At 37.8% G+C, this 18087-nt stretch overlaps 1 protein-coding gene across 1 annotated transcript in view; it reads left to right on the top strand.

The window, feature by feature from the left end:
• The first annotated feature begins 5237 nt into the window (after positions 1-5237).
• The window catches only part of LOC106082766 (THO complex subunit 2), a 30197-nt gene continuing 17347 nt past the window's right edge, over positions 5238-18087 (top strand). Inside the window, exons 1-14 of the mRNA XM_013245495.2 lie at positions 5238-5698; positions 6040-6205; positions 10438-10685; positions 10745-10878; positions 10937-11184; positions 11254-11397; positions 11555-12117; positions 12179-12365; positions 12435-12706; positions 15083-15200; positions 15263-15607; positions 15679-15963; positions 16022-16227; positions 16296-16398. Coding sequence (XP_013100949.2) covers positions 5376-5698; positions 6040-6205; positions 10438-10685; positions 10745-10878; positions 10937-11184; positions 11254-11397; positions 11555-12117; positions 12179-12365; positions 12435-12706; positions 15083-15200; positions 15263-15607; positions 15679-15963; positions 16022-16227; positions 16296-16398 — 3342 coding nt within the window. The 5' untranslated portion in view covers positions 5238-5375. The remainder of the gene's footprint in view (positions 5699-6039; positions 6206-10437; positions 10686-10744; positions 10879-10936; positions 11185-11253; positions 11398-11554; positions 12118-12178; positions 12366-12434; positions 12707-15082; positions 15201-15262; positions 15608-15678; positions 15964-16021; positions 16228-16295; positions 16399-18087) is intronic.

Genomic DNA, 18087 nt, shown 5'->3' with positions numbered 1-18087 from the left:
ATAGTCCCCATATATATGTTCGTCCGATTTGCAGTAATAATGCAATAAAATGGTCATTTGTTAACCGATTCTCTCGAAATTTGGCATTTTCCCTTGACTCTCGACGTTACATGGTAAGATCGCGAAAATCGGTTCAAATTTAGATATAGCTCTCGTATATATATATCTCCTGATTTTAACTTCTTGAATCACAGCAAGCTCATTTGTTGACCAATTTTTCCAAAATTTTGCACAACGCTTTTCTCGACGATTACCACTTTATCTGAGAAGTTTGCTCGAAATCGGTTCAGATTTAGGTATAGCTCCCATGTATATGTTCGTTCGATTTTGAGAAATATTGCACTAAAGTGCTCATTGTTTAACCGATTCTCTCGAAGTTTGCCAGAAAGGATTTTCTTATGACTCTAGACATTACTGGTGAATACCATAGAATTCGGCCCAGATTTATATATATATATATATATATATATATATATATATATATATATATATATATATATATATATATATATATATATATATATATATATATATATATATATTCAGTATTTCACCCGATTTTCACTTCTAGGATCACTGTTAACGCATTTATTGACCAATTTTGCACAACGCTTTCCTTGGCACCTACCACATTATCTGAAAAGTTTTTTCGAAATCGGTTCAGAATTAGATATAGCTCCCATATATATGTTCGTCAGATTTTGGGTAATTTTCAATAATGTTGTAGTTTCTCAATCGTAGTAATTACAGTTTGAACATACCCATTTGAAAACATCCGCCGAAGTCGATCAATATCGGTTCACAATTGGATATAGCTCCCACATTGTTATTATAGGCTAGGTGTAGGGTATTATACAGTCGGTACCGCCCGACTTTTGCCCTTTTTTACTGGTTTTAGTTTCATTTTATTTTTTTGTTTAAATTGACGCCAATTAATTTTCATCATTCTTATCGCACTAGACGACATAACATAATGCTCGTACTTATGGGGTAAACGACAAGCCGCTACTTCTACGATTATGTTGAATCTTCATTTGCATTAGAAAGTTGTGCGCTCCAGTGCATTTTAAAAACCCATTTAAATTTGTTCGCTTGCTACTGATAAGTGTAAGAGCAGAGGTCCAAAGATCAAGAAGGCAACATTAAAAATGCCCTAAAAAGCCTTAATTTGTTTTGGAAGACATTAAAGCACCCCACACATGGACCTTGTTATCACACAAATTATGCTGCGATCATTTCTAGAGCGGTTTGAGGGTGGTTTATGATGATGGCAAGCACAGCCTACATATATATGATATAGTCTAATTTCTACTCAACACTTATCATTAAATATTATTTTGATACTCAGCATTATTTCTGATTAAAAAACGACTAAATTTTAATGAGAAATAAAAATCACATCACAAAGATGAAAAGTGATATTTAATATAATTGAATTAAATGTTGACACGAAATTCACTGCATATAAAAATCAAAATTCGACAAAGTTTCATCGTACATCCAATTTTACGGAATTTTCTATGAAAATAAAATTGCAACACAATTGCAACATGGATAATAATTGTGACCTCTAGAGATTCCAGATCGGTTTCTATGGCAGCTATATCAGGTTATGAACCGATTGAACCTTATTTGGCACAGTTGTTGAAAGTCATAATAAAATACGTCATGCAAAATTTCAGCCAAATCGGATAAGAATTGCGCCCTCTAGAAGTCAAGTCCTCAGATCGGTTTATATGACAGCTATATCAGGTTATGGACCGATTCGAACCATATTTGGTACAGATGTTGGATATTATAACAAACTACTTTGTGCAAAATTTCGTTTAAATCGGATAAGAATTGCGCCCTCTAGTGGCTCAAGAAGTCAAGATTCAAGATCGGTTTATATGGCAGCTATATCAGGTCTTTGACCAATTTGAATCTAATTTAGCACAGTTGTTGGAAGTCATAGCAAAACCCGTCGTGCGAAATTTAATTCCAATCGGATAAGAATTGCGCCCTCTAGAGGCTCAAGAAGTCAAGCCCAATGGGGTGAGGATTGCGCGCTCTATTGGCTCAGGAGTCAAGACCCAAGATCGGTTTATACGGCAGCTATATCAGGTTATGGACCGATTTAAATTTCAGCGATATCGGGTAATAAATCAAGCTTTTATGGCCTTCAGACCCTTTATCGGGAGATCGTTCTAAATGACAGCTTTATCTAAATATAGTCCGATCAGAACCATATATAGGTCGGGTGTCAGGAGGCTAAAAATAACTCACTGTTTTAAATTTTAGCGAAATCGGTTAAAAAATAGAGCTTTTATGGGCTTCAGACCCTTTATCGGAAGATCGATCTATATGGCAGCTATATCTAAATATAGTCCGATTTGAACCATATTCGGACGTCAGATGTCGCGAGGCTTAATATAACCCACTGGTGCAAATTTCAGCGATATCGGGTAATAAATAAAGCTTTTATGGTCTTCAGACCCTTTATCGGGAGATCGGTCTATATGGTAACTATATCTAAATATAGTCCGATCTGAACCATATTTGGGTCAGCTATCGGGAAGCCTTAACTTACTCACTGTTTCAAATTTCAGCAAAATCGGATGAAAACTAAAGTTTTTTTTGGCATTAGACCCTTTATCGGAAAATCGGTCTATAAGCAGCTATATCCAAATATTGTCCGATTTGGCCCGTTCAAGAACTTAACTAGCGTGCATCAAAAAGACGTATCTGTGCCAAATTTCAGCTCAATATCTCAATTTTTGAAGGCTCTAGAGTGATTACAAGAGACGGACGGACAGTCACACGGACACCGTTAAATCGTCTTAGAATTTTACGACGATCCGAAATATATATGCTTTATGGGGTCGCAGATCAATGTTTCGAGGTGTTACAAACGGAATGACTAGATAAATATACCCCCATCTTATGATGGTGGGTATAAAAACCTCACATTTTGAAAATCTACAATATGGCAGATGACTTTGAAGATAGCAACCAACTACACAATTCCGTTTTAGCACGTTCGCAAACCTGAATTAACTTTATACTTATCTATACTACTAATAATATTAGTCATAGTCACCCTGTCTTGAATTGCCAGATATATGCTACACCCAGTATGCAACCTTGCTATCGAACTCAACAACCAAGCATGGCAACGCCGTTTTATAATGCCATATGATGCAAAGAGGATTGAAATAACAGATATTTTTTTGCTCTCAAAATTTTATAGCAAATGTCAAGTTAACAGGTGTCAGTAATTATTCTTTTTCTTCAGCAAAAAGAAAAGAAATAAAAAAAGATACACATATTGGAAGCTACGACTGCCGAAACCTTATATACGTGAATTACGCCATAGTTTCCTTCATGCGAAAGGAAATAATGCATCTTTAGAAAATGCAAACGACGGAAACTCCATGCCACTGAGAGCAGAATTTCTATTTGGGGAATGTTCTTACCTAGTGAGCCAAACGTTCAGAAATCGGTCAGAAGTGTAGCTGTCAAAATATCGATGGCACTTTCGATATTTAATTTTTTGACTGAATATCGGTTGTTATTTTTCCGATGGATACTACCGGAAAAGTTTAATTTTTGGCAAAACAAAACAGAAATAAGCAATCCGACACTGAGTGTATCCTTTAAGATACATTGTGCCTGTAGAGTGCGCAATTTTCATCCGATTAGACAACATTTTGCGCAATGATTTCTGTCATGACTTCCATGGCGAAACAATTAAAGGTGGTCTCATTTGTACAACAACTACAAATCTTATGGTGTAATCTGCCATCTTGTCATGAAGCTGATTGGCGTTTAACCAAACACGCAAACAAATTTGTGTACGTGTGCGTACATTAGCAGAGAATATGCAAGAAAGAAGATAACAACAAAGAGAATGCCAACAAAAATCTGACATCTAAATTCAGTCAAGCCCGGCCGGCTGTTAACAGCGCCTGCCTTGCCTGACTTCCAACTGACTTTATTAACATTAATTTTATTTGGTCTGTGCATTGATATTGATTCTTTATGAGATCGATAGGAGATCGCTCCTGATTTTTACTTCTCATTTTTGTTTGGAATATAGGTGATGGGAAATTAACGATAGAATCGATACTATCGATATTTATTATTAAAACTATCAAAAATATCAAATGCTGCGATTATCGATAGTTTGCCGGTTCTAGTCAAAAGTCTGTACAAAGATTCGGCAAATTCATCCGTGGTCTGCCCGAATTCTTAACTTTCAAAATTCGGTCAGAAGCCTGCATGAAAATTCAGCAAAGTCAGCCGAAGTCTGTTCAAATCAATATTCAAGATCGGTTATGGCAGCTATGTCAAAACATGGCCGATATGGCCCATTTACAATACCAAACGACCTACAAAATTCCTAAAGTTACCGTGGTTTTCGACAGACGGACGGACGGAAATGGCTAGATCAACTTAAAATGTCATGACGATCAAGAATATATATACTTTGTGGGGTCTAAGATGAATATTTCGAGGAAATATTTCTAAGAAAAATAATTCTCATTTATCTATATTCACAAGCGCCACCAACCAGCAGTGTAAACTGGGTTTTATGTACGCACACGACAATGTGGATCAGCTTACTAACAAGATGGCGATTTCACCATATGGTTTTTATGTTGTTGTACAGTTTTAAATAATTCAGCCGTGCGGTAGTTCAATCCCGCTATCAACTCGGATACTGCGGTGAACAAGCCAATGTATATATAAGTTCCTAACAAAAGATTCCAACAAACTGCAACATCTCAATTCGTCTACCGTTATCGTCGTGTTTAGAATCTGTAGCAAGATATGTTGATTTACAGGTAGTGACAGTTGCCCAACAACAAAAAAATATTGAGTGCACCAGCTGTCAAAAGTTATTAGCACAACAAAAACTCGATGAAAGATAGTGCACTTCGCGAGAAAACATTGTACTCAGCTGTTTATGGTACACTACTTGGTAATAATGTCATTATTCTAGAAACTGCAACATCTCAATTCGTCTACCGTTACCATCTTGTTTACACTCTGCAGTTGTTGTTGTTGTTGGAGCAGTGTTATACACTGAGGCGGCAGCCCTTGCCAATGAAGAACTCCATCGGGTCAATCCGGTACGTACAACCGGCTGCCATTTGATTGACTTTGCAGTTAAAACGCATATTGCATAGGTCGTCATTATTGGCGTTGCCAATCAAGATTTTTATCAATATGCCATCGCCGTCCATTTTACTTCGGCCTTGTTCTGTGGAAGTCATTTTAAGAATTAAGAACGTAGAGAAAATATTGTTTAAATCAAGATAAAAAAAACTGATAAAGCGTAAAAAGTATACCATTTTTCTCGCGTAGTGTTCACAAATAACTTACGCGATTACATGAGGCGTTTGCGAAAACCATCTGCTAAGGGAAAAAGTGGAGACGATACAACAACTGCGAATACCAATAGCTCAGGCGACCATCCAACATCCGTCAATACCATCGTCACCACGCCAGAGGACAGGGATAACGCGACGCATGATACCAATATCCATAATTCCGAGCCTGTATCGCCTACAAAAGCGTTGGTGACAACACCACCAACGAAAATCTCCAAATCGAGACGAGCCATAATGGACACAACAAATGGCGGCAGTGGGCCGACAACTTGCCTTAGTGCAGATGTCTTCAAGCACTTTGAAAAATCGGGAAAAAATGAATTGTAGGCAACGTTCTTATCTGTCTGTCTTTCAATAGTTATTAGTTAACCTCCACTCCATACGCACTTGAATAATTCAACAAAAATTGCAATATTAGCCATATCTATTGCGAATGCCACACAGTTAAGAAACATGCATGCATACATACTGATTGTGTGTATGAGTGTGTTATGTGATCTGGCTTTGCGGACAATAACATCCCAGCTGCTTTGTTGTGTATTGCCCTCCTGGATAAATTAAATCACTCTCCAATACTACCTCTACTACTGCTTCTACACACAAACACACAGACGTCTTGTTTTTGCAAAAAAAAAAACCTCATTCTTGAATAATTTCATTTTAGTTTAAAATATTTGAAACAACATGTTCGAGACAACGAGAGTCCTTATATGGGAGCGAAGAATGATTTCAAATTTGGTGTCTCCAGTGCCATTTACGATCTGCTGTGGCAAGGTGTACGATGTACCTTGAAAAAGGATACGGTTTTGACGACACTAAGTGAAGTGGTGGTAAGTACAATCCCTATACACTATTTTTAAGAGTTACGAGATATTTATTTCAATTTTAATTTGTTGTAAAAACAAGTTTAGATCTTTGTAACATTTCACTAAAGGGCATCAGACTCATTCAAAACCAAGCCAATTTCTTTATTCCTCATATTAGGCTGTATGGCCGATCGCCCCAAGAACATGGTAGCCGTTGGTTAGTTAAAAGCGCCAATAACTCGCCTTGTCATATCGAGCATCATATGCACGCAGTATTTAGGTTAGGTTAGGTTTAAGTGGCAGTCTGCCATTAGACTCCCTCAGACGTTTTCGTCCATTGTGATACCACAGGGACAGAAGAAGGAAGATGCCTTCTAGTTCCTACCGTTGAACCATCCAGATCGCTTTAAGCCCAACAACTTGCGAATGTTCCCATCCGCTAAATCAGACAGGTTCTCTAAGAAATGAGAACCTAAAGTGGAACTCCTTCTAACTGCTAGTGCGGGACACACACACAGAAGGTGTTCTATAGTCTCTTCTTCTTCGATGTCCCTACAGCTTCTGCAAACGTCGTTGCTGGCAACCTTCAGTTTGTCAGCATGTTTTTCGATTAGACAGTGACCTGTCATGACGGGAACAATGACTGAGACGTCTGTTCTAGCCAATGACAGCAAAGCAGTAGACCTCTTCAAATCTAGATTAGGCCACATAGTTTTGGAATACTCACAGCCCCCTATGTGTGACCATTCAGTATTTATGCAAGAGCCGATGAGGCCCGGCATCTCACTGAGACTCTCCGCTCGATACCGATATTTTTGATTGGGACTGCCGTTGCAGTATTCTAAGCTTCTCGTGCCAGCGGTGAACACTAGTTATTGTGTAAGGACATTTTTATACCCTCCACCATAAGATGGGGGTATATTAATTTCGTCATTCTGTTTGTAACACCTCGAAATATGCGTCTGAGATCCATTGGCTGAAATTTTGCATGAGGTGTTTTGTTATGACTTCCAATAACTGCTAAGTACGGTGCAAATCGGTACATAACCTGATATAGCTGCGATATAAACCGATCTGGGATCTTGACTTCTTAGCCTCTAGGGGGCGCAACTGTCATCCGATTTGGCAGAAATTTTGTACAACGGCTATTCTCATGACCTTAAACATGCGTGTCTAATATGGTCTGAGTCGATCAAAGCTTGATACAGCTCCCATATAAACCTATCTCCCGATTTTGCTTCTTGAGCCCCTACGAGGCGCATTTCTTATCCGAATGAACTGAAATATTAAACAATGACTTCTACAATGTTCAGCATTCATTTATGTTCCGAATCGGACTATATCTTGATATAGCTCCAATAGCATAACAGTTCTTATTCAATATTCTTTGTTTGCCTAAAAAGAGATACCGCGCATAGAACTCGACAAATGCGATCCATGGTGGAGGGTATATAAGATTCGGCCTGGCCGAACTTAGCACGCCCTTACTTGTTGTATTTCCGATTTTTCAGTAAATTTGCGAGGTAGATTTTGTTTTAACCATGAACGCTGCAAGTGTACAGTTTGAGTATTCTGAGATTATTCCGGTCATGGTTGTTGTCGTTGTAGCCACATGTCTATATGTACAGTTGGCTATCCTCGTCTAGCTTCTATATGTAGGCAAACTCGTTCCGGTCCAAAGGACCGATCGCCGCGGGAACGCGATGACCATTGGTTATTTAAAGGCGCCAATAAGACGCCTTGTCATCGAGCATCATTGGCAGTATTTATGCAAGAGCCAGTGCCAACCGGCCTCTCACTGAGACTCTCCACTCGATACCGCTGATTGTCCGCGAATGCAAATGAAGCTACTTCGTATGGACCATTGCACTACCCGTATTTTGTGGACGCGCCCAGTACACAGATCGGAGCTCAAAGTTCCAGCCTGTGTCGTGCTCACAGTTATCCCGCGCCGGGCAATAGTCCCAAGATCAAACATCTGGTCGCTTCGATTGGTGCGGTCCACACTATGCATTTAAATTAATCGGACTTATGTATATTAATTAGAGAAAACCGTGGCGCAGAGGTTAGTTAGCATGTCCGCCTATGACGCTGAAAGCTTGGGGTCGAATCCTGGCAAGAACATCAGAAAAACATTTTCAACGGTGGTTATCCCCTCCTACGCTGGCGAAATTTGTGTGGTACTTTGCCATGTAAAAACTTCTCCTCAGAGGTGTTGCACGGCGGCACACCGTTCGGACTCGGCTATATAAAGCAGGTTCCTTGTAATTAAGCTTTAAATTGAATCGAAATCATCATGTCACCACGGAAGTTAAATATTGCCCCCTGTCAGAATAGAGTAGTTCTCTCCATATGATATTATTTCCCCACCATTAGGGGGTGGATGGAGCAATGAGAGTTAGAGGTTAAACAGTATCAGGAAGAGAACGCCCACTAGAAACTTCCTGTTTAACTCAACGGGGTTAACGGTGCAGCGCCTTGGACGACTTGGTGCTGGGGGTGATATTTGTAACTTCATTCACCGTAATTTGCATAGTTGTTCATCGCCACGTATGTGAAAGGCACTTCTTCTGCGATCGTACGATAATGGCTTTAGGCTCCCCACCCATTGTTGAAATCTGCAATAGGTTGAACGTCTACCTCAACGAACTTGCCCCATATTTCGCTGCAAAGAGTCTGAAGATATCTGCCACAAAAAAATAAAAAAATATCTGCCAACAAATCTTCAGCCACACTGTTCACTACAAATACGCGTGAGGTGAATACTGAGCTGACCGTGATGGTCGATGGAGAGATGATTTCTACCATCAAGTGTCCCAAAATACTTGGCGTCACATTTGACAGCTCTTACACATTTTCCCCACATGCCACAGCAATTTGCGATAAAGTCAAAAGTAGAAACAAGGTCCTCAAAGGAACCTTGTTGACCACGTACAAAGCAATTGGCCGGTCTGTGATAAGTTATGCCGAGCCAGTGTGGTCTCGTCAGCTCTATGACACACAGTGGAATAATATTGAGATCTGTCAGAATACCGCCCTCCGAACTGCGACGGGCTATCTCCTCAGTTCTCATATGCACCACCTCAATCAGGAGACAAAGTTCCTTCCAATACCTTTTGGGCTGTTATCGCAGAAACCATTCAAATCAACATTTTTTGGATAGATATCCAACACCCAGAAGCCTTAGGGTAGATCTACATGATCTAGAGCGTGAGGTTCAGCGCTATAAGGGAGAACCTCTAGATCAAGCGGCGGGTCTAGACAACATTCATGCAGACACGGTAGCAGATGCGATAAATAGCTACCGGTTGAATGTAGTCCTAGAAGAACGACCGCCTCCAGTTGCACCTGAAGAAATTGACCGCTCCCGGCAAACCAGAGTAGTTCTAGCTCAATTACGTTCCGGCAGATGCAGCCGCTTCAATTCCTACAGAGCAAGGATTAATGCGGACGTGCAAAATGTATGTCCCGATTGTGACTACACACAGACCAAAATCCCTCTGGACGCACCCCATCTTAGTCGCAGAGTTCCTGGATCTGGACACTCAACAGAATCAAGCAGACGAAAGACACAACAAAGTGCTACAACAACAACAATATCCCTATAAAATATCCAGCCCGGAAATTTTATTTTTAAGAAAATTTTATTAAAATTTGGTTTCTAAGAAAATTTTATCGAAATTAGGTTTCTGAGAAAATTTCATTAAAATTAAATGTTTATAGAAAATTTCGCCGATTCTGGGCACACGGAGCAACAGCGAGAGCCATTGCCGTTGTCTAGCATTCGAAGCCATCAATACAACTTCCAACAGATGTACAAAATCAAGTATAGTACGGAAGAAGTTAAATTTGCTACAGACAGAATGTCTGTCATTACACAAAAATACATGCATTGGGAAAAGTACAGCTAATAAGCAGGGTTGTCGAGCTTGGTTAATGTGATAATTGTATCATAGATGCGTTTTCGCAATTAAATACGATTCAAATACAGAATACAAACTCACGGCCCTTGGAGCCATCACACCTAATATGGTTGAAAAGTCTTCTAACCAAACACGAAACGCGTCCCATAGTGGTTGGTGTGTGTTGCTATCTTTGGCTTTCCTTTTCCATTTGCATCTCCGACCATTGAGCTCGTCTTGAAAGAGAAACAAACAAACATTTCGCCGAATGATTTATCTTTTATTTTTATTTAATTATTTTCAAAAATACTTTTGTGGCTTATTATGGTTATTAACCTCTTTTTTTTCTTCCAGCCCCTACATGAAGATTTTCCCTCTCTTATATTGGATGTGGTTAATGTATTGGATGCCGAGACTTCTCTAATGACCGATGGTATACAGGAGGAGCGTCTTATGTTTTGCCAGATACTTAAAGATTTAGAAAAGGTTATACCTGATAAACTTATCAAAGAACGGCTGGAGATAGATACTCTACAGGAAGTTGGTATTGTAAAGAATAAAGTCTTTTACACCAAATTCATAAAAATTAAAACAAAGTTATAGTAAGTGCGTCAAGGAACATATGAATATAGTAAAAATAACAATATTTATAAATTTTCAGTTATAAACAGAGACGTTTTAATCTATTTCGTGAAGAGAGTGAAGGTTATGCCAAGCTTATAACGGAGTTAAATCAAGAATTTGAAGAAGATGTTACCTCGGATAGCATTATGGATATTATAAAATCATTAATTGGTGAGTGTAACTGCTAAAAACGGCGGTAATCATTAATAACTTTAATGCCTAATTGCAGGTTGCTTTAATTTGGATCCCAATCGTGTTTTGGATATTATATTGGAATCATTTGAATCCAGGCCAGAACGTTGGCAGTTGTTTATACCATTGCTGAGGGCATACATGCCCAATGGTTCCATTATATGTGAAGTTTTGGGTTATAAATTTCGTTATTTCGCTGATACAAAGACGCCGCGTTCATTGTTTCATGTCTGCTCATTGCTATTGAAATATGGTGTCATAGATCTAAATGATATTTATGTATGGGTAAGTGGAAGCGAAACAATTTACTACAAACAAAGAAACATTTTAATGGGACATTCTCTAATTTTACAGTTGGCCCCCACTGACAGCGATATCATAGGCGAATGGGAACAGGATTTGGCTGATGCCAAAGAATTTGTAAGAAGAATTAATGTCATAGTTACCAACAAAGACAAAGAACCCACCGAGCCAGAACAGGAAAAGGAATATAGTTTAGTGAGTATTGAAAAAAAATCTAAAATTGGAAAAGTTTTCTAGTTTTACTAATCTTAAGGTGAAGATTATTTTTAATATCCCGGACAATGTCCTGCAATGGAATCTCATTATGATACTTTTTAAAGAAAAACTAACATTTCAATTCCTTTTTTTCTAGGACAAATATTTCGCCAATCAAAAGTTCGGCTTATGTGAGGGTCTCCTTAAAGTTGGTGATTGGGAAAATGCTTTGAAGATTATCAAAAAGCTACCCGAACAATCGGTGGTGGTGCATGAACCCATCGCACGTGCCCTAGCCGAATTAATCCACATCAGCATTGATCATGTATATCGCACGAAATGTTTCAAAATCTCACCAGCAGCCACATTACAAAAACGCCGTCTTAGTGATGACTCAAAACTTTTGCAGAAAATAAAGGCCAAAGACTTTTCCGATTTGAGGAGTTATGTTATTCCAATGGTTATAGCATTGGGACCATCGTTGCACTTTGATACAGTGCTTATGTACAAATTGATACGTATAATGCGTACCATTATTATGGATATGGGAGTGGATAGTCAAAATTTGCCACCACCCAATACAGAGGCGGAGGCTTTGTACAATGAGGCCATGACCATAATGGACTCGGCCATTTTACCCGCCCTATCCTATTTGGATTGTAATTGTCCCATGGCTGAGGAGATATGGACGGTTTTGAAATATTTTCCCTATCATTATCGGTAAGAGAGTAGAGAGTAAAGTACCAAAGGAAACATTTAAAACTTATATATTTGTTTACAGCTATGCATTGTATGCCCGTTGGAAAAATGATACCTACCAATTGCATCCCCAGCTCATACGTCGTCGTGGTAAGGCTCAAAAGCATATAAAGGCCATTATGAAGCGTGTAAGCAAAGAAAATGTTAAACCTCTGGGGCGTCTTATTGGCAAGTTGAGTCATTGTGCTCCTGGTTTCCTTTTTGATTATGTAAGTTGACTGCAAAGACTATTTTTCTTATATTTATAATTGATATAATTTCTCTGTATTTTTTTTTAGATTCTGTTGCAAATTCAAATCTATGATAACTTGATTGGCCCTGTGGTTGATTCTTTGAAATATTTAACTTTCCTCTCCTTCGATTGTTTGGGCTACTGCCTTATTGAGGCTTTAACCATGGCCGATAGAGACCGTTTTAAACATGATGGCACCTCCATATCATTGTGGCTGCAAAGCTTGGCTTCATTTTGTGGGGCCATCTTTAAGAAATATAACATTGAATTGAGTGGTTTACTGCAGTATGTGGCTAATCAATTGAAGTCTCAGAAGAGGTGAGAAAATTTTTGTATTTAATTTTTCTAATTTCATTTCATAGATTTTTGTTATAATTTAGCCAATTATTGATTTTTTTAACAAAACTGATTTTTCATAGTAAATTTCGGCAAAACTTGATTTTCAAAGAATTTTTGTCGAAATGAAATTTTTTAAAGAAAATTTATCCAACATTGAATTTTCTTAAAATATCTCGTCAAAGTTTAATTTTAAAGAAAATTTGAATTTTTGATGAAATTTGTTAAAGCTAGATAAAAAAAATTCGTCAAAATTCGATTTTCATAAAAAATTATCGTAAAAAAAAATCGTAAGTCACATTTTCATGTGGAGGTGGCGATCCTCGTCAAGCTCCTGTAAGGGAGCAAGATCGTTCCGGTGGACGCTCCCGGCAGTACGCAGCTGAGCTCGTCTGTCCTGCGCCTTCTTTCAGTCCAATAACTTTTTTTTGAGCCCCATATTGGCATGGTCGGTAAATATGTCGGGTTTGTGGTGTATTTTTGGGGTGGGGTGGCCATGCAGACACTTGGCACTGAAAGCAAATATCAGATTCCTGCTCTATTCTCAAATACCTTTTGTTTGAGTCCTTAAACCGTGTTCAGTAAATAGTGCATATCAATTCCGTGCTCCTCTCCCAAACACCTTTCATTTAAGTTCCATATTGCCATGGTGGGTAAATATGGCCTACTTAGGGATGTTTTAGGAGCAGAGCGGCCCCCAAACCACTTTGGTGCTACATTTGAATAAAGGATTCATATTATACAATCCAATACCTTTAATTTGAGTCCCATATTATGATTATTGATTTATATATCCATGTAATGGGCTTTGATTTTCGAGAAAATTTCGTCGAAAATTGAATTTCATAGAAAATCTCGTCAAAATTTGATTTTCATAGAAAATTTCATCGTCATTTGAATTTCATTGAAAATTTTGTTAAAATTTTATTTTCATAGAAAATTCGTCGAAATTTGACAGAAAATGTCGAAAATGGATTTCCATAGAAAATTTCGTTGAAAGTTAAATTATATAGAAATTTTCGTCAAAATTTACATTTCATAGAAAATTTCGTCGAAATTTAAATTTCATAGAAAATTTTGTCGAAATTTGATTTTTAGGAAAATTTCGTCAAAATATAAATTTCATAAAAACACGTCGAAATTTAAATTCACGATAATCTCGCCGAAATACAAATTTCAAAAATAATTTCGTTGAAATTTAAATTTCATTGAAAATTTCGCTGAAGATTTCGTTGTAAACAGGGTGGCAACACCTGGTCGGTGAGGATTTCAGCTGCGTCGTCAAAGAAAATCTCGTCAAAATTTGAATTTCATAGAAATTTTCGTTGAAATTTGAGTTTCATAGAAAATTTGGTCAAAATTTAAATTAAATAGAAAATTTCGTCGAAATTTAATTTTCATAGAAAATCTCGTCGAAATGTGAATTTCATAGAAAATTTCTTGAAATTGGATTTTTATTTTAAAGAAAATTTCGTCGGAATTTGAATTTTATAGAAAATCTCGTCGAAATTTAAATTTCATAGAAAATCTTGTCCAAATTTGAATTTCATGTCGTCGAAATTTTTATTTCATAGAAAATTTCGTCGAAATTAAAATTTCATACAAATTTTCGTCGAAATTAAAATTTCATACAAATTTTCGTCGAAATCAAAAATTTCAAAGAAAATCTCGTGGAAATTTGAATTTTATAGAAAATTTCGTCGAAATTTGATTTTCATAGAACATTCCGTCGAAATTTAATTTCCACAAAAAATTTCGTCGAAATTTACATTTCATAGAAAATTTCGTCGAAATTTAACATAGAAAATTTCGTTAAAATACAAATTTCATAGAAATTTTCGTCGAAACACAAATTCATAGAAATTTCGTCGAAATTTATTTCATAGAAAATATCGTCGAAATTTTAATGTCATAGAAAATTTCGTCGAAATTTGGTTTTCAAGAAAATTTTGTGGAAATTTAATTTCCATAGAAAATCTTGTCGAAATTTAATTTCCATAGAAAATTTCGTCGAAATTTAATTTCCATAGAAAATTTCGTCGAAATTTAAACATGATTTTCGTCGAAATATAAATTTCAAAGAAAATTTCGTCAAATTTTAAATTTCACAGAAAATTTCGTTAAAATTCTAATTTTATAGATAATGCCGTCGAAATTTAAATTTCATAGAACATTTCGCGGAAGATTTCGTCGTAAACTGGGTTGACAACCCCAGGCCTGTAGGGATTCCAGCTGGGTTTGACTTTTTTACAGAAAATTTCTTTGAAATTTTGAATTTTTCATAGAAAGTTTTTTATTTTTTTCTGGTCATTTGCTTACAATTATTGGGTTTTCAATTTTTCTTTTTGTATATTCCAGTTTGGATCTTTTAATTCTCAAGGAAATCGTTCAAAAAATGGCTGGTGTAGAGTCCGCGGAGGAAATGACAAACGAACAACTTAATGCTATGTGTGGTGGAGAACTGCTAAGGGGAGAGGTGAGTCGGCACATGCCAATGCAACACTTTGATGAATAACACAATCTTATCTAATCTTTCAGGCTGGCTACTTCAGTCAAGTACGCAACACAAAGAAGTCATCACAACGTCTAAAGGATGCCCTTGCTAATCATGATCTGGCCGTAACCATATGTCTGTTAATGGCACAACAAAAGCATTGCGTCATATATCGGGAAACTGCACAAAGCCATTTGAAACTGGTTGGTAAACTTTATGATCAGTGTCAAGATACGCTGGTACAATTTGGAACATTTCTGGGATCAACTTATTCGGTGGATGAATATGTGGAACGTTTACCTTCGATAATAGCAATGCTACAGGATTATCATATAAACTCAGATGTGGCCTTCTTTTTGGCAAGACCAATGTTTACACATCAAATAAATGTGAGAGAAGAAAATTGAAAATTTCAAAAAATTTTAAAATTTATTTTAATATATATCTCTCTCTTTCATAGCAAAAATATGATCAATTGCGAAAAGCTGATCCCAATGCCAAGAAATTGACCAATAATCAGAAATTGCAAAAATATCTGGAAGCCACCAATTTGATTATGAATCCCATTGTTGAGTCTGTTCGTCCCCTGCATGGTTTTAAAGTATGGGAAGATATATCGCCGCAATTTTTTGTGACATTTTGGTCACTGAGCATGTACGATTTGCAAGTACCCCATGATAGCTATCAAAAGGAAATTACCAAACTTAAGCAGTTGTCACAAATGGCGGCAGATTCAAAGGACTCGGTTAGTTCTAATTAATCTCGAAGGAAAGTTCATTTTTAATATTTCTTACTTTTTGTAGAATGCTTCGAAAAACAAAAAGGAACAAGAACGTTACATAGCCCTTATGGATAAACTGCAAGATGAGCGCAAGAAACAACAAGAGCATGTAGATAAAATCCTACAACGCCTGCAACAGCAAAAGGATAATTGGTTTTTGTCACGGTCAGCGAAATCTGCGAAAAATGAGACCATTACACAATTTCTTCAATTGTGTCTTTTTCCAAGGTTTGTTTGACATACATTCAAGCAGATGACTAAGTTTATTTATTGGTTTATTTACTTTCATTCTCCAGATGTACTTTCACTGCCCTCGATGCCTTATATTGTGCTAAATTTGTCCATACCATACACAATTTGAAAGCAGCCAACTTTTCTACACTGTTATGCTATGATAGAGTAAGTATGATAACTGACATGGCTGTGGGGATTTGTTTAAAAACGATTAGAAATAGTTCCTTGTGTCCTCTTTGGCGGACTCAGGGCCATGTAAGCGAAATTTTAATAAATGGGAAATAAGTAAAGACCTTGGGGAAGTTTCAAAGATTTGCTGCGATCTATATGACAAACAGGATGCTGTGTTAAAACTTCATTCATAAAGTGAAGCGCCACAAAATATGCCCTCAGAGTTCGTTATCTAGAATTTGGAGATTATTCTTGACCAATTGGTAGACTAAGAAGAAGAACTGGCAAGAAAACGACTGCGGAAGCGAATTTAACTGCTCGTGGAACTACCTCAGGATTTATTGTATGGACCAGAATATGTGGCCATCATTTTGAGTCATAAAAAATTCCTTAAGAGATAAGGAATTACATTGTCGCCTTGCTAATAACCAGAAAAGCATAGATTTTGCTCAGCTGATTGATTAATTGATTGATAAGGACACTCCCATATTGATCCGTAAATATCATCATAATAGGTAACCATGAGCTTCCTAATGTCCGTTGAAGACCAAAGAATGAAATATCGAGTTTTGGTATTTCCCAGTAACTTCTGGCACACATATAGATATGGATCTCGTAATGACGCCATATGGGTGTGAGATAGGGAATCTTAGGGTTTTAATAGACGTCTTAGGATGAGCATTGGGGTGGGACATTTGTTGGTCGTTGCCAAATTTGCATATGCTCAACCGTCTCCAAATCCTCCTTATCCCAACATACTCTGCAGAAATCCTCCTCTTCCCGATCCCATAGCCATTTCAGCGACCTGACATTGCAGTGGCCGGTCAGAACTCCCATCAACAATCCAAAGTCCCTCATTCCCAGCTTGTCGCACCGTTAGTTTTAGGTCAAGGTCGTCCCCAATACACGTGTCATAATAATAAGGGATCCCAGGACAACTTTGCAGAAGTCCAAAATGACCCGGTGTCGAAAGATTGTAGAGAGTTCAGCGAAGAGAAGAGGTGTTCACCCATAATCCTACGCCTTCTTCCCGTCATCGCGAGGCATTGGCACAGCAGATGTTTAACGGTCTCCAACTCCTCATACCCACGGACTCTGCAGTAATCGTCATCGTTCGGAGTCCATCACTCCCACCAACAATCCAAGGTGACACCTTCCCAGCTCGACCGAGCGTTAGTTTTAGGTCAAAACGGTCCCCAATACACGTTTCGTAATAATAGTCCAGAATGACTCGGGGTCGAAAGATTATAGAGAGCTCAGCGAAGAGGTGTTTATCCATAATCGTACGCCTTCTCCCCATCATCGCTGGGCATTTGCACAGCAGATGCTCAACCGTCTATAACCACTTCTCATACCCACAGACTCTGCACAAATTTCCCCGTCAGCGACCTGACACTGTAGTGGCCAGTCATAACTCCCACCAACAATCCAAGGTTACGCATCCCCAGCTCGGCCGACCGTTAGTTTGAGGTCAAGTCGGTCCCTAATACACGTGTCATAATAATAACCCAGTGAACAAAACGTTCAGAATTCGATCAGAAGTCTGAACAAAAGTTGGAAAATTCGGATCCGAAGTCTGTCTGAAATCTTAACCAAAAATATATGGAGTGGTTGACTAGATTTCGGAACGAAATCTCGGATTATCAAAAGATTCTAGAGAGCTCGTCTTCTCCCCGTCATCAC

Source organism: Stomoxys calcitrans, chromosome 3 (assembly GCF_963082655.1).
Source record: "Stomoxys calcitrans chromosome 3, idStoCalc2.1, whole genome shotgun sequence".
In the NCBI taxonomy this organism is placed as follows: Eukaryota; Metazoa; Arthropoda; class Insecta; order Diptera; family Muscidae; genus Stomoxys; species Stomoxys calcitrans.
This window is presented reverse-complemented; position numbering and strand designations above follow the sequence as displayed.